General features: G+C 43.7%; 1 protein-coding gene across 1 annotated transcript in view; it reads right to left on the reverse strand.

Annotated features, from left to right (window-relative positions):
* ZCWPW2 (zinc finger CW-type and PWWP domain containing 2) overlaps positions 1 to 26,777 on the reverse strand; it is a 104,925-nt gene that overhangs the window by 12,480 nt on the left and 65,668 nt on the right. The window contains exon 8 of the mRNA XM_067561875.1: positions 19,600 to 19,721. Coding sequence (XP_067417976.1) covers positions 19,600 to 19,721 — 122 coding nt within the window. The remainder of the gene's footprint in view (positions 1 to 19,599; positions 19,722 to 26,777) is intronic.

Raw genomic sequence — 26,777 nt, forward strand, 5'->3', positions numbered from 1 at the left:
CCTTACTGCTTTTTTCTGGTATTAAAGATGAGGTACTCTCAGGCTTTATCTACACTACAAAGGTAAGTCAACCTGTTAGGTCAACTTATAGCCACCGCATTAATGACTGAGACTATCCACACTACCCTCCTTCTGTCAGTGGTGCGCATCCTCACCAGGAATGCTTACACCAACTGAAGAGGGACACCAGGATCCCAGGTGCCCCCTGGGGCTTCTCGCCTCCCTGCGCCTAGCCGGGAATGGGGGCGGGGAGAGCAGCCACCGAAGCTTCTCGCCTCTACACAAACACTGCATCGCCCTAACTACACTGACATAAGCCTTATGCCTTTTGTTGTGGTGGTTTTATTATAATCAGGAAAGCAGGGGGAGTTACTTCAGCGGGAGGAGCATTTCATTGTGTACCTCTCCACTCTTTTGTTGACAAAAGTGGACTTTTGTCGACAAAGCTGTGTAGTGTAGACAAGCCCTCAGAGACTGAGATATCAGAAGAGGAAATGGAGTACACTGATAATTTAAAATGTGTTAAGTCACTAGGCCCACTGGAGTAAATCCAGGAGTTCTGAAGAATTTAAGTGTGAAGTAGATGAGCTGTTAAAAACAGACAATGTCCTAGAGGATTGGAGGGTAGCAAATGATTTACCTATATTTTAAAAGACTACCGGTTTCTTGAAAGGAAAATAGTGTATTTCACTAAATGCTTAGAATGTCAATAAAATAGTGGATAAAGGAGAACCACTTGACATAGTTCATTTAAACTTCCAAAAAGCATTTGACAAGGTCCCTCAAAAGAAGTTACTCAAGAAGCTAAGTAGTTATGGAATGAGACACAAAGTACTGTCAAGGATCAAAATATGGCTAGGAGACAGAAAGCAAAAAGAAGGATTACATGGTCAATTTTCATTATGGCAAAAATTTAACAGTGAGTGCCTCAAGGTTCTGTACAAGGTTCTGTGTTGTTGAATATATTTATTAATGATTTGGAAAGTGGGGATGGGCAGTGAGGTAGCAAAATTTGCAGATGACACAAAGTTTGACCAGGACCAGATGGAACTGTTGGCAACTTAAGAGAGATCTAAACAAGCCATATGAATGAGCAACACATTGAAATTAAAGTCAATGTTGATAAATGCAAAATAATGCATATTAGAGGGGAAAATTTAAAGTATTGATACATCTGCAGGGTTCTAAGTTAACTGGGCAAGTCAAGAAAGTGTCAGTGTAGACAGCTCAATGAAGACTTCTGCTCAGCATGCATCTGTGGTCAATAAAGATAACAAGATGTTAGAATAAGGATCAGAATGGTGAAAAACACAAAGAATATTATAATGCCTTTATATAAATCTATGGTGTAGCCTTATCCATTTCAAAAAGGATATTGCAGTATTAGAGGAGTCTCAGATAATTGAAAAGATTGTGATTGTTTATCTTAGACAGGAGACAAATGATCAGAGACATGATAAAAGTATGTAAAATAATGAATGGTCTAAAGAACGCAGATCAGAAATTTCTGTTCTCCTTGTTTCATAACAAAAGAACAATGGAGATAGTCAATGAAATTAAAAGGTGGAAATTCAAAATAAAGAAAAGGAAGTACTTTATAAAACTAACCTCTAGACAGAGGAAGAAGTTGAAGTCAAGAACATAAGATTGAAAAAAACTCAATATTTACATGGCTATCAAGAATATCCAGAGTTTTCATGAATGATAAAAAGTTTGGAAAGGATATTAAACTTTGTGCTTCAGGAATTAAATCAATCTCCAGGATCAGGATGAGACCTGGGGCCTGAATCCCAAAGGTATTTAGGTACCTAAAGATGCAGGTAGGCACCATAGTGGGATTTATAAAAGTACCTAAGGAGCTAAGGTGGGAGTTAGGTGCCTAACCTACTTATGTGATTTTGTAAACACCACTAGGCAGCTATGCTTAGGTGCCTAAATACATTTGTAATTAGCCACTGTCAGAAGACAGGATACTGGGCTAGATGAACCATTGGTCTGACCCAGTATGGTCATTCTTATGGTTCTTATGTAATCTGGTCTCCAATGCAGGGGGCAGATTATCCCACATCGACCCACTACAGGGTTCTTACACCTTTCTCTGAAGCATCTGGGATAGGCCACTATCAATGGTCAGGATATTGGACTAGACCTCTGGTCAACTCCTATGTTCCTAAGAAACAGTTCTCCGGTGGGGAGTAATTGGGAGATTCCATCTTCCATCTGCAGTAGTCTGGCAGAGGGTTGGGGAGAGAGAGCTGCACGGATATCACCAGTGAACCCAAAATTGTATATAGCCAACCAGGCAAATTCCGCCCCACTATTATCAGGAAGAACTGTGACCATGAAGCAATTCTGTTGAGTGTCTATAAACAGGAAAGAGGGAACTGGAGGAGGGAGGCAACTCCATCCTTCCAGATTCCATGTGCAACTCCTATTTATTTTGCTCTCACAAAGGGGAACGCCTTTGGCCCTACACTATGAATTTATTGCAAGAATGAATAGGAGAATTGCTGTAAAGGAAAAAGCCCTTGTTTGTAAACAAATGATTTTGTAATTGGCAAGAATAATTAAAACAGACAATTTAGAGAGATGCTCAGTTTATGTCTCAACTGAATAGATTCGAAAGTTTTCCTATCATAGCAGTTCTTCTTTGAAGCTTTTATTCCATACACATTGCAAATTCTCACAAGGATCAACAGATAATTGTATACCATATCCCTATGAAGTACAAAGTTTCTAAAGAAAAAAAAGGATGTAATGAAGCTAAACTAATAATTTTTGCCTCAGTGCAACCCCATCCCAACTCCTCACTTCCAAAATTTGGCCAAAATAAAAGGTGTGAGGCGCTAGGCATATCCCATCATTCTAAGTACAAAGAGGTGCACAACTCTTTTCCCAGAAGAGAAGCCAATTAACAAGGCCTTACCAGTTCTGAAACGATTTTGACATAAATCATCATCTTACCTTGCACATGGAATCAAAACTCAGAAAATAATGGGGAGTTAAGCAGCCCAGAGTCCAAGAGAGTCAAAGGAACAGTGTTTTTTTGAGAAACAACCTTAGAATTAAAAAAGAGGGCTTTAAAGAAGACTTAATTAAAGCACTGTGTTCATTGGAGTACAAGATACTGTTGCAAGGAGAAGTGGGCAGAAGGGCTTTAACCTTAAATGCAGTGGCAATACAGATGACTAATGTTCCAAAGGCTATGAAGGGAATGAAGTACCAGGGATAAAACTTCAAAGGGCTGCAGGCTGAAGAAGAGACAGTATGCAAATAAAACATCCTGCAAAAATGTTTCCTTTTCAAATAAAAGAGATTAACACAAGGCATAACTAACAGTAAAGAATGAAGAAGTATAAAGGCTGTGATTTAAGAATATGTTGCTATAAATTGAGACAATCCTCCTGTAGGCAGGTGGCAGTTTTCCAAAAAGGGCCATATTTTTGGAGATTAATGTACCCACACTACACACACCAACATAATATATCAATTGAAAGGTTATTTTATACATGTTTAGATGAGATATGATGTGGAACTGTCTAGTTGTGCTGTAAGCCTGTGGGCAAGGTGAAACAATGAGAGCAAACCCACTGAGAGCATATCATTTTTTGCAGTTCCAGAAAGACAAGGTTACTTACCAGTAACTGAAGTTCTTCAAGATGTGTTGCTCATGTCCATTCCACTATAGGTGAGTGCACGCCACCGTACATGGTTCCCGGAACTTTTTTCCCCTTAGCAGACCTCATAGGGCCACCTCTGGTGCCCCCTGGAGTCCTGCATGCATACCACAGTATATGAGGCACTGCCGGCCCTACGGCCCCTCAGTCCCTTCTTTCTGCCAACTCTGGCAGCAGAGAGGGGGGGTGGGTTGTGGCATGGACATGAGCAACATATCTTGAAGAACAACATGTTCTGGTAAGTAACCTTGTTTACAGTACTTACTTACTGGTAAGTAACCTTGTTTTCTTCTTCGAGTGATTGCTCATGTCCATTCCACTATAGGTGACTAACAAGCAATACCTTGGAGGTGGGTCGGAGTTACCAGTGAGCTGCCCTCAGCACGGCTCTGCCGAATCCCACGTCCTCTCTCGCCTGCTGGATGATGGTGTAGTGGGATGTGAAGGTATGCACCGACAACCAGGTGGCGGCTTTGCAGATGTCCTGCAGGGGCACTCTCTCCAGGAAGGCTGTAGACGAGGCTTGAGCGCTGGTTGAGTGCACTGTGATGGTTCCCGGAAGCGGCACCCTTGCCTGCTCGTAGCAGAACTTGATACACGATGTAATCCATGAGGAGATGCGCTGGGTGGAGACAGGTGAGCCTTTCATCCGGTCAGCCACTGCAACGAAGGACTCATCGATTTCCAGAATGGCTTTGTACGCTCGATGTAGAAGGCCAGGGCTCGTCTCACGTCCAGCGAATGCCATCTCCTCTTCTATTCCGAACCATGCGGTTTGGGAAAAAACACAGGGAGAAGAATATCTTTGTTACAATGAAATTGGGAAACCACCTGAGGCAGGAAATCTGGGTGCGGCCTCAACTGCATTTTATCCTTATAGAATACTGTATAAGGGGGCTCCAAGGTCAAGGCCCTAGCTGAGGTAATGGCCACCAGGAAGGCTACCTTCCATGAAAGCATGAGCAGAGGGCATGAAGCCATGGGTTCAAAGGGGAGCCCCATGAGTCTGGAGAGGACCAGGTTAACATCCCAGGTAGGCACCTGCGGATACAGCCTCTCCACCCCTTGAGGAACCTAAGCAGCATGGGATGGGAGAACAGGGATCTCCCCTCCAGCAGCTGATGGAAGACCGAAATGGCCATTAAGTGAACCTTCAATGAGGCAGCGCCAGACCCTGGAGCTTTAGCTGGAGCAGGTACTCTAGGATTGCCTGCAGAGGCAAGAGGCTGGGCGGAATGCCCCAGGACTCCGCCCAAGAGGTAAACCGTTTCTACTTAGCCCAATACATAACCTGTGTAGAAGGTCTCCTGCTGCCCAGCAGGACTTGTTGAACTTGCACTGAGCAGGCTCTCTCTTCCTCCGTCAGCCACAGAACCTTCAGGTCATGAGGTGCAGGGAGTCCAAGTCCGGGTGCAGAAGGCGACCATGGTCCTGGGAGAGAAGGTCGTGTCGCCTCAGGAGCTCCATAGGCAGGGTGATTGAAAGGTCCAGCAGCATGTTGAACCAGTGCTATCTCGGCCAGGCCGCAGTGATGAGTATGACGTCCGCCCTGTCCCTATTTATTTTCAGTAGGACCTTGGACAGGAGCGGAATGGGCGGGAACGCGTACATGAGGGTACCCATCTAGTTGATGAGGAACACATCGGAAATCGACCCAGTCTCGAGACCCCAGAGCGAGCAGAACTTTGGGCACTTTGCGTTCCAGGTCAACACGAATAGGTCCAGTTGTGGAACACCCCACTTTCGGAAGACCATAGTCACCACCTCTGGCTGCAGCGACCAGTCGTGGTGGGGTAGAAATGACCTGCTGAGGCGATCCGCCTCGTCATTCCTCACTCCCGGGAGGTGAAAGGCAGTCAAGTGGAAGTCATGCCTCACGGCAAAGTCCCACAGACAGGTAGCTTCCTCGCAGACAGCCGAGAAGCGCACCCCTCCCTACCTGTTTATATAAAACATAGCTGCGGTGTTGTCCGTCAGCACCTGCACCACTCTGCCTGTCAGGGATTGGAGGAACACCCTGCACGCTAGGCGAATAGCCCTCAGCTCCTTCACGTTGATGTGAGGTGCCTGTCCTCCCCCGACCAGAGCCCCTGGGTGCTCAGGTTGGCGCTGATGTGGGCTCCCCATCCCACATCTGAGGCGTCAGAGATTAAGGTGACCGAAGGGACCAGTTCCCTGAATGGAACACACTTCACCACTGCCCTGGGAGACCTCCACCAGTCTAGGGAGGCTAGGATGGGTGGGGGAACTGTGACCACCCAATTCAGTGGGTGTCTGCTCGGCCCATACACCGAGGCCAACCACGCCTGAAGCGGCCTAAGCCTCAGGCAAGCTAGTCTCCCAACATACGTGCAGGCTGCCATGTGGCCTTACAGCTATTGGCAGTGCCTGGCTGTTGTCATTGGGCATCACTGCAGCTCAGAGATGATAGAGACCATTGCCTTGAAACGTGGCTGAGGCAGGAAGACTCTGGCCTGGGAAGCATCCAGGGTGGCCCCAATGAATTCTGTGTGTTGCACTGGGGTTAGTGTGGACTTCTGCTCGTTTATGAGCAGTCACAGTCTGCTGCACGTGGGGCAAGTGAGGGTCACACCCTCCTGCACCTGGGACCTGGACTTGCCCCTGATCAGTCAATCGTCCAGGTAAGGGAAGATTTGCATACCCTTTCGCCACAGGTGGGCCGCCACTACCGCCATACATTTGGTGAACACCCTTGGAGCCAAAGATAGGCCAGAGGGCAGGGCTGTAAATGGGTAGTGGGAGCCAGCCACCGTGAAGCGGAGGAAGCGGCTGTGGCTGGGGAGGATGGACACGTGAAAGTATGCATTCTTGAGGTTGAGGGCGGCATACCAGTCTCCTGGATCCAGGGAAGGGATTATGGAGGCTAGGGAAACCATGTGAAACCTGAGTCGTTTGCCATATTTGTTTAGATGACGCAGGTCTAATATGGGTCTCAGACCCCCCTTCGCCTTGGGGATGAGGAAGTACCTCGAATAGAACTCCTTCCGCCTTCTGCCTTGAAGAAGAAGAAGAACCACTGCTCCCACGTTGAGGAGGGTGTCCACCTCCTGCAAGAGGAGTTGCTTGTGAGAGGGGTCCCTGAAGAGGGATGGAGTGGGAGGGTTGTTGGGGAGAGGGAGGGGGGGATAGAGGTAAATTGTATGGTGTAGCCCCCAGAGACTATCCTGAAGACCCAACGTGATCTTTGCCCATTCGGGATAGAAGGGTCTTAACCCGTTTAGGAAGGGGCGGGGCGGATGCAGGAAAGCAATAGGGGCGCCACCCTCAGGCGCACCATCAAAATTGTCTCCTCTGGTTGCCTGACCTCTTGGGGGGTGCTTGCTGGAGAGCTGAGGATGAGCTGGGGGGCTGATTTCTCCTTCTAAACCTCCTATTCCTATCCCTATCCCTATAGGATTGAAAGGGCCTAGGCGGGGGCCTTGGCTGCTGCTGCGCCTGGGGCCGTGACTGACACCTGGAAAACTGGGGCGTGTACAGGCCCAGGGAGCAAAGTGTGGCCCTGGAGTCCTTCAGCCCATGCAACTTCGCATCAGTCTGGTTGGAGAATAGGGCCGACCCATCGAAGGGGAGGTCCTGGATTTATTGCTGTACCTCCTGGGACAGGCCCAAGGATTGCAGCCATGAGCACCTCCTCATGGAAATGGTGGAGGCTATGGCCCTACCCGCCGAGTCAGCAGCGTCACTGGACGTTTGGAGAGCTGCCATAGACACCGTGATTCCTTCATCCAGGATGGTGGTGAAGTCTGCGGCCTGGTCCAGGGGCAGGGCCTCAGCAAACCACCTGAGGGAGTCCCACAAATTAAAATTATATCTCCCCAGGAGGGCCTGATGCTTGGCAATCCTGAATTGCCGGGCTGTTGTGGAATAAATTTTTCTCCCAAACAAATCCAACTTTTTGTTATCTTCGTTCTTGGGAGTGGAACCAGGCTGAGCTTGCCTGTCCCACTGGTTGGCTGTGTCTACCACCACGGTTCCCGGGGCCAGGTGAATGAACAGATACTCGAACCCTTCGGCCAGGACATAATACTTTTTCTCAACTACCTTTGACGTAGGGGCAACCGAGGAAGGGGTTTGCCACAGGGCCTTAACAAATTTGAGGACCCTGTCATGGACTGGTAGGGCCACTCTCACTGGGGCAGCCGCCGCCAGCACATTGAAGAGGATATCATCAACCTCCACTAACTCTTTGACCTCCAGTCCCAAGTTAGAGGCCATCCTCTTGAGCAGGTCCTGGTGCGCCCTGAAATCCTCCAGTGGTGCCAAGTGGTCCCAGGAGACTGCCTCATCAGGGAGAAGGAAGAGGACTGCCTAGACGCATCCTGCGGTTGCTCCCCAGCCTGCCGAAGGGGGTCCCTCCATGGGGTCCGACTCCTCGTCTAAGGAGCGATGTCTATGGGCCTTCTCCTGTGCCAGGGCCACGGACTGAACCCCATTAACAGGGTGGATTGGGGCCCCAGACCCATCTGGATGCCCCATGGGGCCCAATAAGGCCATTGTTGTGGCCATTGTCCCGGGGGCCAAACCGGGGCTGACTGTGCCACCTGGTATGACGCCTTGTGGGGGCTCCAGTTGTCCGGACAACTGTCCCCTCTGTGGGACCCTGAGCCACTAGATCGGCAGTGCCGTGGCCGTCCTTGGTCCCGGGTGCCGTGCCGGGGACTGTCCTCTCAATGCCTCTGATGTGGAGGATGACAAGGACTGCTTCCGTCTCTGCGAGCGGTGCCGACGGACGGAGGTGTGCTCCAAAGAGCTCTTGATACCGGAGTGCCGTTTCCGTACTGAGGACTTGCGGCGCCACTTGCCCCTTGGTGATAGAGACCAGTGCCACTCTGAACTCCGCGGTGCCGAGCCTGATTCCGGCGACCGGGTTCCGCGTCGGGGACTGCGTGGTGCGGGGGTCTTCATATGGCGACCGGGTTCTGTGCCGCCTCGATGCAGGCGAACCCCTCGATGCTGAGTCCTCCAACAGTGACCGGGTTCTGTGCTGCCTCGGTGCAGGCGAACTCCTCGGTGCCAGGGATCTGGAGCAGGAGGTGTCTGAGCACCGCCTGGTGGACCTTGATCGGTGCCGCCTCTTGGCCTGCACTGCCTCCGGTGCCGGGGACTGACATCGGCACCAAGAGGGAGACTCTGCCTCCTGAGTCGAAGCAGGCCAGCTTGACAACGCCAACCTGGAGCGACTGCTGGGAGAGTGTCCTCACTCTACCCCCGGTGGCCGTCTGGTGGGAAATCTTCCTCCCCGTACCGGGGATCTCCACCATCCTTCAGGGGGACCCAACACCGGCTTGCCCCGGGTCACCGGCCCCTTCTCCTTCGGCAGGGGGAGTGGAGGTATCGTGGGCAAGGCCAACAAGGCTCTTGCCACCTGAAAAGCCTCCAGTGTCGACGGCATCGGCAGGGGGCACTCTCCCACTTCCAGGAGTCAGGGGAGGCTCCCTGCTCAGAGATGCAGGCATCGGAGAAGACCCGACAGACCGTGGCCAGTGCATCTCCGCACTTGACCCTGCCTGTACCAATGACGTAGGGGAGTGTCCGCACCCCGTGCACCGTCTCTTCTTCTTCGGCACTGGGGATGTTGCTCGATGCCGAGTCGAGCCCAATGCCGGCAGTGCACTCTGCACTGAGGTGACACTCGGTGCCGAGGTGGAGCGGGACGGCTCAGACACCGGGCAGAGTGCTGCCTCCATGAGCAGGGCTTTTAACTGGCTCTCTTGGTCCTTCTGAGACCGCGATTTAAAAGCCCTGCATATCTTACACTTCTCTTTCCTGTGCTCTTCCTCCAAGCACTTAAGGGACTGATTGTGGGGGTCGCTGAGCGGGAAAGCCTTCTTGCAGGAGGCACATGGCTTAAATCCAGACAACCAGGGCCCATCCACTCTAAGACCCTTAGGGACTTCTTATCTAACTACACTTAACAATACTTAACTACTTAAAACTAATTAAACTACTTTGAATAACAAAGAGTTCAAAGAAGGGGAATAGTACTTGCAGAGAGCAAGGCTAGTTCCAGCAGTCATCATGGGCAGAAAGAAGGAACTGTGGGGGCATAGGGCTGGCAGTGCCTCATATACTGCGGCATGCATGTGGGACTCCAGGGGGCACCAGAGCCGGCCCTACAGGGTCAGCTAAGGGGAAAAAGTTCCGGGAACCGTGCACTCTGGCGTGCACTCACCTATAGTGGAATGGACATGAGCAAGCACTCAAAGAACAACACTGCAACATTGCTATGACTAGTTTTTACTGTTTTAAGGAAATGTTAACACCGTAAAGTGGTGTCTATTGGTCAAAGCTACCAACTGACAAAATATTTAAGGATTTTTATTGGTTTTGCATGGGCAAGTATTTTTTTCATAAATGATGACACTTGTTTAGCATTTGGCAAAAACAGTGAATATCAACCATTTGCAATATACTAACATTAAATGTTTTCACATATTCTTAATTGTCAAAGTATCTCACAAGTGATTATAATAGTTTTCTATATTTTCAATTGAAATTTGCTGATCACATCAGTCTCACATTTAAGATTGCTCACCAGTAACAATAGATTGCCCATAGTTTTTATTGCTTAGTGGATAGTTATACACGTACATGAATTCCTAATGTAATGCTTCTCCATTTGTAAGCTTTTGTACATATAATGTAGTATCTAGTCTGCTTGGTAGAAGGTTTTAAACTTGTAATTACCTATGCATGCAGTATAAGCCTTTGAAATAGTCTAGAAACTGGCTTTTTAATTTAATGACACTTATGCATAGGTCAAAATTAGTGTTAGATATGACAATACATAGCGTTTGCATATTCATAATATGAAACTAAGAGAAAAAGAAGTGATCTAACAAGAAGTAGTGAAGACAGTCCACAAAGAAGTCCTTACCCCTGCACTGAAGAGGTGTGAAAAGCATATTACAGCTCTTACCTACTATGTTATCAACAATATGACAAACTCATTTGACCTTGAATCACATCCAGTGGTGATTATCAACATATCTACTGGACTGCATGTGACATCAGATGTAAATAATCTCTTCTGAAAATAACAGATGTTGGTGAAGAACAAATGGAGAGATCTGTGAGGGGCACACTTGATTCTGATGGGACGCGTAGTTTCTTCAGCTCAGTCAAGAAATCTACCATCAAAACATTTGATGACACGGCCAAGAAGACCAAATTTAAGTCTTGCAAGGGATGGACAATCACAGTAGCTATCATTCCAGAAATTGTTTTCCCATAGAGCCCTGTCCTTAGCAAGATACAGATATGACATTTCAATGGCAACTGTTTTTAGTCTCCCAGTAAGTCTTGTGTCTATGTCCCTCTTGCATGCCGATGGAACAATGAGAACAAACAAAACTGAATTAGAACATCAGTGGAAGATCAAATTGAAAGCATCCATAAGCTAAGAGAGCATGCAAGAAAGAAACCACAATGTACATCAGAGATGCCATGCTGTCATAAAAATAATGGCTGCAGACAAATGCCAGAGATTTGAGTTGGCTGATGAGTATTTGACCTTGGTCCTGAAAGGATTTGAGAAAGCTAATACTGTAATTGAAGTCTTTCACAGATATGACAACAATAAACTGCAGAAAGACAGTGATGGATACCATCTAAAAGGTTGGATGCAAGAAATACCACGATTGGTGGATGCCCAGTGACTCCATGGAAAAAGTTTCTAAATGTGGCATCCAACAAGCAGTCATTTATAAAATTCCTTTGTGAATATATTGTTCAAAATGCACCCAAGAGTGTAGGAATACACCCAATACAAACATACCTTGTAACTGGAGTCTTTTCCAGTGGTGAAGCAGCAAAGTCCATTACTAGTAGAGGTGTTGAAGAAGTCCAAGACTTACAGAGTACTCACTAGGAAGTGGACACAAAGATGCTTTGGTCTTCTGTATGTGCCAATATGGCTTTTAGGTCTCTTGTTGTCCAAGTAACCATAATAATTAGGTCACCTGAAACAGATGGTTTGGTTCTTGCTTGTCACTATTTTCCAAAAATGGAACACACAAATACATAACACGTGGATCGAAACAGGCACCATTATCAGCACAACTGACAGGTGTCGCTTCATACCTGTGCATGCAATTTGTGATGCATTCACTCCTGACTTTTGCAACATACATCTTGCTGTACACATATTAACAGGATGGGATTCTGTATCATCCCTATTTAGTATTGGGGAAAAAATCTATGTTTAATATTGTCAAAACAAAGGGAGATTACCACTTCAGAGATCCTGCCAAATTGGGAGAGACTCATGGACAACTGCAATTTCTGCAGAAAGGAAGTTGGTAGCAGTGCTGTTTGACCAAAGCGAGAAAGAAAAGAAACCTAAATTGCTTGTGGCTCAATCTAGCCATCAAAAAGGACAAGTCACTGGTCAAACTGCTACTGTGAGGACAATTTTGAGGAGTATGTCAAAAGAGCATTTGGATGTTTTCACACATAGGAAAACCAGATAAATTGGATGAACATTGCAACATGAATGAAAAAATGTGGATGATTAACTACTTCCTGTGTTCTTCAAGGGCCCAATGGCATCTGAGCTTCTACAAGACCTTATCTGTGTCTGTACCAGTCAGGGTCACTGTACAAACAACTGTGTCTGCAGTCAGAACAATATTACATGCACAGCACTATGTACATGCTAAGGCAACGACCACTGTGTATATGCTCTAGCAATGAACCCCTGCACCCTTGACAGAGATCATAATGATGAACAAGATAATAACGATGTTGACTAGAAATATCACTAGCTCGATTATATTTCAATTATACTTGAACAAATTTATTTTTAGATTTTGTTTTACCCTTTAGATTGTTAAGACACTTTGAAGTCACAAAGAAATCTGATTTTATGTCTTGAAATAATACATAGTCATGAAACAAAAACAAATACAATTTTTTTAAAGCAGTCATCTTAATGTGTTGATGGTGTCATTGTTTATCCCCATTTCTATGGTAATGGCATCACTTGATAGTTCCACATCTTAAGGTAGACATAATATGCTTTCAAATGATGTATGATGTGTATGTGTGTAGTGAAGGTACATTAAGTCAGCCAAATCTGTGGTGCCTGCCGCTTGCCTATTGAAGTGCAAGAAGTTATGTTTCCAAGAACAATCAGAAATGAGCTGTATTATGACTGAGTAAGACACTTTGAAAGACATTAAGACTCATTATGAATTCTTAACAGCTCAAATATTTGGAAACTTCCTTCCTGGTCATAAGTTGGAAGCACAGGCACAAGAGTGGCAATCCAATAGGATAAATACCTTGGAAAACACCACTTCTCTATGTCAGACATTACATTTGCCTTTCAACTCTGGTCTGCATTACTGATAGGTAAGCATGTAACTGCCATTGGAACTATAAGGTGATAAGTGATTTCATCAGTTTGCCAACAGACCACCATTCTTCCTTGTCTCTTTTGGCTCTATACTTTAGAAGCCCAATAGATATGGAGCCTATGAAGTTTATCATTCCTCTTTATTTACAATCCCTGAGAGAGTTTTCAGTTCATGTGAAAGTGCTCATGTTCAATCCAATTTGGATTAATTTTTCAAGTAAGATTTTATAAGGAACACTGTCTAATGTTTTAACTAGCGCTCAGATATCTTACATGGAATCAATTCTCTTTTACCACTGATTCTGTAATTTGATAAAAAAGTTATCAAGTGTGTTTGGTTTTTCTTCATAAATCTTCATAATTGCACATAGTTCTGTTATCCTTTAGCTGCATTCAGATTTTTCTGTTAGACATCTCTTCCATTATTTAAGTAAGAAATTAAATTAGATTTACTGGACAGTAGCTAGAATTACATGATAAGGTATTCAGCAAATGCTTCCTTAAAAATACTACCATGGTATAATCAGCCAGGTTTCCCATTGGTGTATATTATTTTGGATTATCCCCAGAGTGGTTACCTACCTGACAATAACTGTGGTTCTTCAAGATGTGCTGTCCACATGTATTCCACTTCTGGAGTGCATGCACCTCCTCTGAATGAGATCAGAATCTTTTTAAATGGGTGCTTTACATGCCCTTTAGGACTTCATAGCTGAGAGCATAAAGGGTGAGATGAATACAACCACTCCAGTTCCTTTGCCAAAACATATTGACAAGGACTCCACAGTAGCAGGGAAAGAAGGTGCATGATGGAATATACATGGACAAAACATCTTGAAGAACCACAGTTACTATTCTTTCTTCTTCAAGTGATTGTCCACATGTATTCCACTTTTGGTGAGTCACAATTCAGTAATTCAGGTTCCATAGTTGGAGTCAACTGAAACAATGATTGTAGTACAGCTCTGCCAAAGCAGGCATCAAATCTGGAGACCTCTATCAAAAAGTCATGACAAATGAAGGTGTGAATTGAACTCCATGCAGCTGCTTTACAAATCTCTGAAACTGGAACACCCCAAGAGAAATTGCAGAGGCTGCCAAGAAACCTGACAACAGCTAAGTGTTGAGATTCCCTCCAAGAACTCTTTCTACTCAGCCTCCCAAGAATTCAGTTCAACTCCAGACTTCATCAAGCAGGTATATTCACATGGCCTACAGCAATGCTACACTGAATTGATCAGACTCAAATGCAGAGGGGTGGATGCAGGGTACATCAAAGCTCCAAAATTAAACAGAAACCCTCTCCCTTTATATACATTACACATCTCATTGCATTTACTATACACTACATCACACATTTTTGGTTTGACTTGGTTACTTTGCAGGAACCAATCCCTGTGCAGCATGCTATGTCTACACATGATTCACACACAATATACTCCTTAACTTATCTCTGCATTGATAACTTATCTTGTCCATTATCTTATTTGCAGTAAATGATTCCCTGCGTGTTCTCCCTCTTACGTTAGATGGCTCAGACATTGTCTTTTTAGCCTATTTATCTATTTACTTATCTTATTTAGCACAAATGTCCTGTTTTCAGCCTGTTGATTCATTTAGCTCCCTAATACTATCTTCCAAAGAAGGAGGCCTCCCTCCATATGTTTAATTACTCATGTCAGGCCAGGGCTACCTACACTAAAGTGTGAACTTTGGCTTTCCGTTGAGTAGTATGATGTCTGGGAAAGAAGACTGACAAGTTGAGATGAAAGTCAGAGACCACCTTAGGTAAGAATTTCAAATGAGGTCTCTATGTCACTTTGCTCTCGTGGAATACCATATAGAATGATCCTTCCATAGGGGCTTAGATCTCTCCTATCTTACAGTCTGAGGTTATAGCCTCTAAGAAGGCAATCTTCATGAACAGGTGGTGTAAAGGAGCAGGTTGTTAAAGCTTCAAAGGGAAGTTCCATCAATCCTGTTAAAATAATGCTGAAGTCCCAAGGAGGCAGAGAATGAAGACATGAATGAGAAATCTGGCCACTGTTGCATGTGACAAGATTGTGTAGTCTTCAGTGGGAGGATGATATCTGCCAGATATACTCTTATGGACCTGAAGGAAAGACCTGAATGTTTATGGGCTAGCACATAATCTAGAATGGAGGCTACTGTGAACTTCAAAGATGGTCAATGATTTTGCATAACTCAAAGAACCTTTTCCATTTAATCACATCATCCAAGTTGAGTCTTTTCTACTGCAAACTAAGATGTTCCGGTTTACAATGGAGCAGGATCTGTCTGTGGTTGTCAGCCAGCATTCAGGCTGTGAAATGGAGGGATGTAGTGTCTACATGCAGGGTTTGGCCCTTTGTCTGCATTAGGACGTCCGGTGAATCGGAAGCATGATTGGAAGCTGTGTTGACAAGTTCATCAGATTCGAATACCAAAATTGCTTGGACCATGCTGGGGATATCATCCTCACTAGTGCTGTGTCCTTGTCTGAGCCTTCTCAGTGTCCTCAGTCTCAAAGTAATGGGATGGTAGGCATACATGAGTCTGTGTCCATGAAGTCAGGAAATCATCTGACAGAGAGCCTGGACTGGCTACTATTCTGGAGCCAAATCTCTAACACTTCTTGTTCTGGACTGCAGCAACAGGTCTATTCTTGGGCATCCCCATTTGTGGAAGATGTCTTGTAGAACAGAATTCTTGATGAATCTGTGACTGTTTGAGTATTGTCCGCTGATCTCCTAGTGTATTTTGTAAAGCCACTTGTGTGATGGATTGCTTCATGGCAATGGGGCAATTAGCATGCTCTGCCTCACTTGTTGCACTGTCCATCACCAGAGTACAGGACAGACAGGACAGATTGTTGTGCATGCTGTGCATGCAGTGGGAAGAGGCGGTGAGAATGGCACTCTGCTGTACATGTCTAGAGTGTCCTTCCACCAATCTAATGAGGAAAGAACTTCCTGAGGAATTGTGATCAATGTGTATGTGGTGTCTGCTGGGGAGATACACTGATCTCAACTACTCTTGCATGGAGCACAGGTGAAGTCTCACAAATTATGCCATATGAACACAGGAGACAATGTGTCCCAGGAGCCTGAGGCATGTCCTGAGTGATGTCTTTGAGTGGGCCTGAAATTGATCAACGAGTCTTAGAATGGTGAGAAACCTATCCTGTGGTAGGTAGGCCTTTGCCACTGTGAAGTCCAGTATTTCCCCTATCAACTTGATACTTTGAGTAGGACTAAGAGTGGACTTTCCTCTGTTAAGTCTGAGGCCTAAAACAGGCCACTTCCAGGGTTACTTGGACTGAGCTGTTTACCTATTGAGAGGACTGCCCTCAAATTAGCCAATCATCTAAATATGGGTAGACTTGAATCTCTTGTCTTCTCAGGTGTGCTGCCACAACTCCTAGGTAATTGGTGAAAATCCTCGGAGCCATGGAGACACCAAAGGAGAGCACTCTCTGCTGGCAATGAGATTTTTCCTTTAAGTAACCTGAGGTGTTTCCTATGAGATGGGTGAATAGTAATATGGAAGTAGATGTCTTTTAAGTTGAAAGCTGTGAACCAATCTTAAGAATCTAAGATAGGAATTATAGATATTAGAGTCACCATCCTGAACTTGAAACAATGGATAAATTTGTTGAGTCATCAGAGATCCAGAACATAGCACCTCCCCTTTTCTTCTTCAGGACTAGGAAATAATGAGAATATAATCTCTTGTCTTGGAATTCTACAGGCACTTCTTCCACTGCCTTAAGTTCAGAAGGAAGTCCACTTCCTTTCTTAGCAATATTTCATTAAATGGAACCCTGAAGAAGGATAGGGAAGGAAGGGTGTGTGTCTGTAGAGAGGGATTAGAACTGAATGGAGTACCCTTTGTCCACTGTTTCCAGGACCCATTGGTCTGAGGTTTTCTGGTTCAAGGTCTCCCTATAAGAAAATAGTGGTTCCAAAAGAGTGTGGGGAGAGAGAAGGGGAAACTATATGTTCTAAGAGACTCTCAACTGTACCATCAAATCTGCTGGCACATCATGTATGCAGGATGTGTGGTGGAAGAGGAAGGGGCAGAGGGCCTTCATCTCTGAAAGTTCTGCCTCTTCCTCTGTGGCTTAGATGATCTGTGTTACCATAATATCATGGGGAAGCTTGTGTCTGTCATTTCTGAAGCTGATGCTGTTTCCTTCTGAGAGCCAGCATGTGCCTGCCCAGTAGTGTAAGGTGGCTCTCAAGCCCTTTAACTTGTGCAAGGCTTTGTCTGTTCCTGTTGAAAAGGCTGCAACCCTCAAAGGGAAGATGCTTGTTTGGACCTATGTCAGTATTTCCAAGGACTGCAACCAGGAGGTCCTGTGCATCATTATTGAGGTTACCATACAACAACTTGTGGTATCATAGACACATTGAGGGCAGCTTGTAATAAAATCTTTGTAGCTAGTTGCTCCTGTGCTGGTACAGTAGTGCCATAAGAGGATACCAGGAATGCTTTTCTTGAGTGTCTCTGTGCCCTCTTCAGTAAGTGTGCTCATTGGATTCTCTATCTGTGAAACTTGGTTCGTAGGGAATCGACATCCCATCCAGCCCCACCAAAGTGGAGGAGAAGGGGGTATACATCTTACATTGGTAGAGACTATCTTTCAAGAGTTCATGGGGGTCCTGGAAATTTCTGTATCAGTAGCAGGGCTGGGATCAATGTCTGAATGAGTAGTTTCTTCTAGGAGGCCAGAAACACCTAGGTAAGTCTGATTAATTAGGTACCATTAGGTATCTGGTACTACAAATGTCATGGGTACCACAAAAAGAGAGGGTGGTATTCCCTCCATCTTGAGAAGCGAGGTTGGTACCATAAAATGCAGTGCTTGGTGCTCCATTGCCGGTGCCAAGGGCTTGGTAACAGGACTGACAGCTTAGGTTGCACTGGATTCTTTGGTGCTGGCATGGGAAGCTCTACCATTGAAAATTTCAGTTCCAGTTGCTTTGGTGCTAGATGCTTTGATTCTTGTTTATCAGTATCAGGCATGCAAGTAGTTTCCCCAAGCTGCACTAAGATAATTTAGTGACACTTCAGTGTCAAAGCATCAGCACTATCCAATTGGAGCCTTGAACTTCCTCTTAAAGTGGATCTGCTCAGCGCCAGAGAGGAAGATCTGTATCTGTGGTCACCAGTAAGCTCTCTCTCTTCAGAGTGTTGAGTGGAGGAGAGTAGGGAAGTTCTGCCTGACTCCACAATAGAGGAATGGGACTTCCACAATGCCAAATGATATCTGGTGCCCGGGGTAAACACTCGACTTACTGGAGCACTCACAGAGCTGGTATGATCCAGTAAGATGGTCTTCTCTCTTTCAGGAGACAACAAGACCATCATGGACTTCTCTAAGAGGAAATGCTTCAGATGGAATTCCCTTGTTTTTGGGTTCTTTTGGAAAAGGAGCACATATAGAAACGTGCATGATATAGGTACTTCCTCAAGGCAGAAGAGGCATTTAAGGGATCCATCATTGATAGAAACAACTGCCTTCCAAGAGGGATAGGTCTTGAATCCAGGGGACTTTGACTCCACCATGTCTGGGGCAAGGTTTGGTTCCAAAGCATGCCCTTAAGATAAGGAGTTTCTTTTTTTTCTTTTTTCTCTTTTGTCAGTGGGCTAAAATTACACCAACTATAGCTAGAGCACTAATTAAGAACTAACTAGAGAAAATCAGTTGCACATTGCACAAAGACATAGATACTGCAAGTGTTCCATCTTGCAGACCTAGGCAGTAAGAAGGAACTGAAGATAGCTTTATGAACTCACCCTTTATGACCTCAGATATAAAGCACTGGAGGGTCGAGGCATGGCCCCAAAAGACACTGCTATTTAAAAAGACTGCAGTCCCACATGGGTGCATGTGCACCAATAATTGAATACATGTACAATCACTCAAAGATGATCTGATACAGTGCTTTTTTTCTGTACACTTAAGTAGAGGAGAAATAAAGTAAACATTAGTTAAATGGGACCTTGAATAAAGAAGGTAACTTATTAAGTATGCTGCAGACACAAGATTAGCTGTTTGATGATCCTGGACCATGTGCAGGAAGAATGTGGATCTCTAGAGGCCATCTCCTACCTAGATATACAACACCCAAATTTGAAATATAGCTAAAGGAGTATTTCAAATAAGATCTGCTTGTCTGCCCACATGCAGATATCTGCAGTATAATTAATAATAGGGATATCCATGGACGCCTCTCCCTGAGTCTGGGATTTCAGCCATGAATATTAATTTCACATATCTTCTATTTAAATGTAGGATATGGTGAAAATGGTTTGTATTAAATTTGCTCTTTTAACAATTTTATTCTATGTCATTTTTATAATTAGTTATTCCATATATAGCATTCAAGAAGTGGGCCGTATACATTGTTTTCAGAAGTACATTATGTACTCAATACAAATATTTCAAGGTGTCTTTCTTAAGCACTAACATAAATTCTACTAAAATTTAAAATGTTTCCAGTAACTATTAGCAGCAAAACCATGTATCATTCATACCTTTTCTCCTGTATCTTTTCCCTCTTCATTTCCATACAATCCACAAGCTGTTTTAAAAGGGTCTGCAACATGCTTGAGAATTTGTTCTAGATCTTTTAATATAACTTCTGTCTCAGAGACAACTAATAAAACAACAAAATTATTAATTTAGCTAAAATACAGATATATATTAATGCAATATTATTATTAGGTTAATTAGAAAAGCAGGTGAGATACAGAAAGTCTGTAGGGAAAAATAATTACTCCAAACATGGAAAAGAAAATGGGTTTCATGTGGTAAAACCTTATGGAGCTAAATTCTGCTATCACTGATACTGGTGTAAATCAAGAGTAACTTTATTGGCTTCAGATTGGCTTCATTAATTCATCTTTTGGTCTTTGATGATTGAAATAAACATAACTCTCAAGATTAAATGAAGAATATTAAGAGAGTTATCTTGGCAGGCAAAATTCTTGCAATTTGTACACCACTGTTATACCAGATATACAGTATATCTTATATGGACAGAAATTTAAGAACATAAGAACAGCCATACTGGGTCAGACCAATGCTCCATCTAGCCCAGTAACCTGTTTTCCAACAGTGGCCAATGCCAGGTGCCTGAAAAAAATTAAAAGCAAAAATAAAAATTAACTTTTTAACTTACTTTTAAAAATATTCCTTTTGAGATTTCTGGATAGAAAATCTGTTAAAGAAGATACATAATGCAACAAGATTCACAATGTCAGCAGGCTCTGCTTCAGCAGAGCTTTTTGGAGACAGGTGGCCTTTCTTCTCCTTTCTACATAGATAGGTGGTGGCAGCTGCAAGCAGCCCTTTCCAAAGGCAGCAGGAACATGGGGGCAGAAGGCCAGATGAGGTTATCTCCCACATTTCCATAAATGGACAGAACACAATTCTTCCATGAGAAAGCTCATGAGAAAAGTCCCTCTTGATCAGCCTTGTTTCTTTCCAGTGTGTAACAAAAATGTTTTTTTCATTGTGAATGTTGATATGAAATTAGGTAAATTCAAATTAACAATATTTGACGCAATGCATTTTTGTTTGTTTCAACATTGTAGGTTTTAGGGAAAAATATTAGAAAGCATTTTATTTAATGTAATTATTTTTAAAGAGAAGCTGGAAGAAAAAACAATACAGGAAGCTGTTCTAAAGCAAGACATTCTGTAAACAGCTTTGATAAGATTATAAAGACATTCTGTTTTTCTAATAAAGTATTAAGTGCAACCTTCAGGTTGGAGGTTAATTGAACCCATGTAATTTCTAGGTAGGACTATTTCATCTCATCTTACTGAGGCTTTAGAAGTTGCCAAAAGAAGACCTTCTCAAGTAAACTTATTACATAGTACTCTCAGAAATTACTAAATCAATAATTGGATCAACTTTTCTGGTCAAAAGGTGCAGTAAAGCCTGCATGGATGTTTGCACAACAGTACCAGCATAACAAACCATACAAATATCTTTTCATGGAAAGTCTTCCATTACTTATATATAGCAGTGTTGTAGCCATGTTGGTCCCAGGATATGAGAGATAGAGAAGGTAGGTGTGGTAATATATTTTATTGGATCAGTTTCTGTTGATGAAAGAGACAAGCTCTTCTCCATATAAGGCAGAGTGGGGAATTGAACCTGAGTCTCCGACATCCCAGGTGAATGCCCTAAGCACTAGACTAAAAGTTATAAGGATTCGACCACTGCTACCACCACCAAAAAAATTTTTACTGAAACTATTTAGTAAATTCATGTCAAATTTGTGAATAGTTTTGAGTCAACCAAAATTGCATTTTTTTGGTCAAATAAACTATTAGTCTGAAAAAATTTACCCAGCCCTAGCTGCAACTCCTATCGTTCAGGTTATCTAACACATTCTATTATAGCCCTTTGCTTTCAGTTTCTTTTTCCTTTGTCCTCCTACACAAGAAATGCACAAAGCCAAAGCTCAGGACAAGACACAGACAAAATACTTCTTGGCTTAGGTGAAAGTGTACTGACTTGGCTGGGAACCAGGCCATGATGATTTCAAGTCTCACTACTTCCACTGATCTTTGTTAAAAATTGTGTCCTTCACAGCCCCTATTCACTTAGGTCATTACCTTAAGAGGTTAGATGAGTTAACGGATAATCTGAGAGGCTGCACATGATCATTTCCGACAGATAATTTCTGACAGAGCTGGGAATAAGACTCAGGTCTCGGCTATGGTAGATCCAAGTCTCATTAATTTAGCCACATTGTCTCTCAAATAGATTAGGCTACATTTATGTATTTGGTTATTCTCTCTGATAAATGGAGCAACTTTTGCACAGCCATCTCAACAAAGCACTGTGAAAAACACAGATGAAAGATAGTCTTTAATTATATGATCAGATGCTATGAGACACTGACTGGGACCCAGGAGAATAGGTTCTGTCCCGTTCTGCCACAGGATTTCTATATCACGCTGAATATGTCATTGCATCAAAGCATTCAGATGTAGATGCTAACTATTATGATCTTTACTTGCTTTTGTAATTGCATTGTATTAAATTTATTAAAATAATAATAAAAAAGTTATTTATGTGTATAGTAACTACTGTTCTTTGAGATGTGTGGTGAACATATACATATACACATTCCAGTGTAGGTGTATGTGTGTCCAATGCACTCAAGTTGGAGACTTTTGCCAGCCTTATCAATGGGTGGCATATGTGCCCCTGCCATCCTTGTGCCTGGAGCTGAGAGTATAAAAAGGCTGTGACCCTGCCTCCCTCCCCATTCCTTCATATCACCACCCAAAAAAAGACAAAGTAGTGGGGAAGGTGGAAGAATCATGGAATGTATATGTGCACAACATATCTTGAAGAACAATAGTTAACTGTGCACGCATGTAACCATTTTTTCTCCTTTGAGTAGTTGTGCACATACACGTTCCACTGTAAGTGACTCAGCAGTAATTACCTTGAGGATGGTGGGACTCTGATTATTTGAAGAGAGTTTGCAGCACCATCTCACCAAAGTTCACATCAGCTCAGGAAGCTTGGGTAAAAGTATGATGTCTGGAGAAGGTAGATACAGATGGCCATGTTGCTGATTTGCAAATGTCTACTATAGGTATATTGTTCAAAAAGGCTGATGAATTGAAATGAATCCTAGTGGAAAGAGCTGTTATCCACAGAGGATGAGACACTTTAGCTAGATCATAACAAAGCTAGATATAGTCAGAAATCCAGTGGGATATATACTGAACTGTAAGAGGTTGCCTTTAATCCTTTCAGCCCAGGCTACAAAAAGTCTAGGAGTCGTCCTCAAAGTTTTCGTATGTCTAGGTAAAAGAATAAAGCTCTCTAGACATCCAAGGTCTGAAGCCTCTCCTCAGCTTTATTAGAGTGAGGCTTCGAAACAACACCAGAAGATCCATGGTTTGATTGAGGTGAAATGCCAAACAAGCTTTGGTATAAACTTAGGGTGCAACCTGAGAAAGACTTTGTCCTGGTGGAATATCATGAAAGGAGGGTCTACTAGTAATGCATGAAACTGTCAGACTCGCAAAAGTAATTGCTACCAAAAACACTATTTTCATAGCTAGTAATAGTAAGATCCTTACCATTACTGTTGCCAAAGGTTCAAAGGGGAATCCATTAAACATGACAATACTAAATTAATATCCCATGGTAGAACCAGATCAGACACAAATGGATAAACATGTACAAATGCCTTTCAAAATTAAGTTACCAGAGGAGGAGAAAAGATTGAAAATCCTTCCAGAGGTAGGTGTAATACTGAAATGTCTGCTAAATGTACTGTCACTGAACTAATCTAGAAACCAGAAGATTTTAAATAAAATAAGTGGTCTACTATGTGTCTGATCTTTCTTTGACATGACGATAATTGATCAGTCCAGACCAAAAATCTTTTTCATTTTGCCATGCAAGTGTCTCTGCTGTTAACCAAAATGGCCTGGACTTCTTGAGAGCCGACTTTTTCAGCATTGATCAGCTAGAGATGAAGCCACGAAATGGAGAAATTGCAGGTTGGAGTGCAGAGACTTGCACTGGATTCTAAGTTAAGAGATCCTCAACCACAGGTAGAGCTACAGGTGATCAAATTTAGAGTTGATGTTGGTCAGTGTATGAATACTGCCTTATCCAGGCAGGGCTGTGAGCATCATGGTTGCTTTGTCTCTTTTCAGCTGCCTGAATATCCTCACAATTAGTGAAATTGGAGGGATTGCATACAGTAGATGGGGCAACTGCTTCGAGCCAGCAGCTTTATAATAAAAGGTAGCCAGCTGCGAATGCTGTGAGCAGTAAACAGAGAAGCAAATAGAGGGAGTTTGCCTAGGGGAAGAGCCCACACAGGGTTTTTGTCTTTCTGGTTTTTGTGACCAGTAAATACATCATCTGAAGAGGCTCTTCATACATTACAAGATAGGAAATATGGATAGTGAGGGATCAGCTTTGTCTCTACAAAGGTATCCCTCACTATCCATATTTCCTACCTTGTACAGACTTTGTTGAAATACGAAAAGTCTGTACAAAGTCTGAACAAAGTTTTGAAGAAAGTCTGTATAAGGTAGGAAGAATGGATAGTGAGGGATCGGCTGTCTGTATGGGATGTGCCATGTGTGTCTTTCTCCTGGAGGATAGAAGTGACTTTGTCTGTATGAAACGCAAGCTGTTCTCCATACTAAAAGAAAAGCTTAAAAGACTAGAGACCCAAGTAACAACCCTGCACTGCGTCAGAGAAAATGAAGACTACCTGCATTGAAGTCAGGATTTGGTACTTTGGGCACAGCATGCCAAAGAATCGGAGAGGGCAGTGCAGGGAAGACTGAAGAACAAGGAAGAAAATTGGCAGCATGTGTCCTCCAGAAGGAGGAGGAGGAGGAGGAGGAGGAGAACCAATATATCCCCAATGCAGATAGAGGTAAGCAACCACTTTAGGCTCTCTGCACAGATATTATTGCTGAGAATGCCTTTGAAAAGTCATCTGAGGGAAGGGACCATAAGAATACCCATTGACCTGAAGCATAGGATGCATTATCCTAGGGATGGGGGTTCCACAACCACCACTCCCAAGAGGAAAAAGGTGGTGGTGGTTGGGGATTTCCTCCTAAGGGAGACAGAGTCCTCCATCCAGACTGGGAATCCCGAGAAGTGTGCTACTTGCCTGGATCTAGAATTCAGGATGTGACTGAGAGTCTACTGAGATTCATCAAGCCCTTGGACTGCTACCCCTTCATACTTAGCCACATGGACACCACCAGTACAGGCAAGAATGACCTTGAGTGAATCACTGCAGACTATGTGGCTCTGGGAAGAAGGATAAAAGAGTTTGGGGAACAAGTGGTATTCTCATCCATCCTCCCTGTTTAAGAAAAAGACCCAGGCAGGGATCATCAAATCATGGAAGTAAACGTGTGGCTACACAAGTGGTGTCGGTGAGAGGGCTTTGGCTTCTTCGACAACGAGATAATGTTCCAGGAAAAAGCATTACTGTGCTGGGATGGGCTCCATCTATCAAACATTGGGAAGAGCATCTGTGGACATCATTTGGCTAATCTGATGAGGAGAGCTTTAAACTAGGTTCTATGGGGGAGGGTGACAAAAATCCGACCAATGCACACCTAGACTCAAGTAACAAAGACAAGGAGAAGGGGCTAATTTCTGGAAAAGGGTCTAAAAATAACAACTGTGTTTAAAAGGCAAAAAGAAAAGCAACAGGGAAATCTGCAAAATATCTTTGTTTCCTGTTGTGACAGTGTCTGGATTAGGGGGACCAGTTATGATATTATTTAACATCAATATCTCAAAATTGCAATAATTTATATGAGATATTCCATGTTAGGTACCATTAGAAAGGTTACAATTTGCTAAATATGATTATATTGTTTATATGTATGTGTCATATTTGTATTGGAAGTTATGGATATATTTGATGAATCTGTATTTCAACTTGTGCTGTATTTCTGGGTGATAACGCAGACAAGATGGCAGCAGCATAATGGCCCATTAAGGGAATACAAAGATACAATAAGCCCAGGGAAAGAATCCAAGGGCTACACTTTATGAGTCACCAGGTGACTTACTCATGTGACCCTGGACTCCATCTTATTTCTGTAAATTTCCACAAGCAGAATGGCAAAGAGACATAAAAGTCAGCTGCATCATATCCATATTGTCTTTAGTCTCTCTTCAGTCATCATGCCTGCTTCCCTACCTCCGGATCAACTCATCTACAACTGAAGCTGTGAAACAAAGAACTGAGATCCATCCAGGTACTAGATGTACACCAGAGGGACCAAACAAGCTTGCAGACTCCACAATTCTAATGAAAACCTGATATATATGGACTTTCCAATCATGTGTATGTATCTGATTGCTTTAATCATTTAACATTTGTCTTATAGTTTCTTTCCTTTTATAATAAACCTTTAATTTTAGCTAATAAAGGATTGGCTGGCAGCGTGGTATATTGGGTAAGATCCAAACTTATATTGATCTGGTAATGTGGCTGACCCTTTGGGGATCAGGAGAACCTTTCTGGTAAAGGGCATAGAGTTTTAAATAACGTATCTCTTTACTGAACCTAGTGGCTCATTGGGAGCCTGAGACAGAAAGGTAGTAAAGGGGGCTCTGTACATTTTGTTTTAGCTTCTTGATAACCAATGTGGGGCATCAGAAGCTCTGTTTGTGGCTTGTTAGGAAGTCTAGCACAAGTGCTACCCACCAGTGTGGGGAGAATCTGCTCTCCTTTTGCAGCCTGCCCTGACCTTGGCATTATCAGGTGGTCTACCCAAGGTACAGATGGGTCACACCTGTATACAAATGCAAGGAGTATGGGGATAGAGGAGTATAGAGATGTGGCCACCCTCCTCATGAGACCGTAAAAAACCTTAAATGTTTTCTGGAGGCAGTGAGGAAGATTCTGGTATTACAACCTCATCAGGGGGAAGAAACATGAGGAGGTAGATCTGTAGGTTCCTCCCTGTGTTCTTCTTTATCAGTTGGTCCCAATGTTGGGGTGGCTGACAGACAGAAGGGGGTCTTCCCTAACAGGAATAGGTGCTTGAGATGCAGACTTTCTTCTGGATCACGTTGCAGCCTGGGATCTAGAAGCTCTGGGAGCAGTTCAGGGTGCCCAGTACAGCCAGAGAGGGTAATTCAATCTCTGAACTGGACACCAAACTGGACTATCCCT

This window comes from Emydura macquarii, unplaced genomic scaffold (genome assembly GCF_026122565.2).
Source record: "Emydura macquarii macquarii isolate MOO-44397 ecotype Brisbane River unplaced genomic scaffold, CSIRO-AGI_Emac_v2 contig_2422, whole genome shotgun sequence".
Classification (NCBI taxonomy): Eukaryota; Metazoa; Chordata; order Testudines; family Chelidae; genus Emydura; species Emydura macquarii.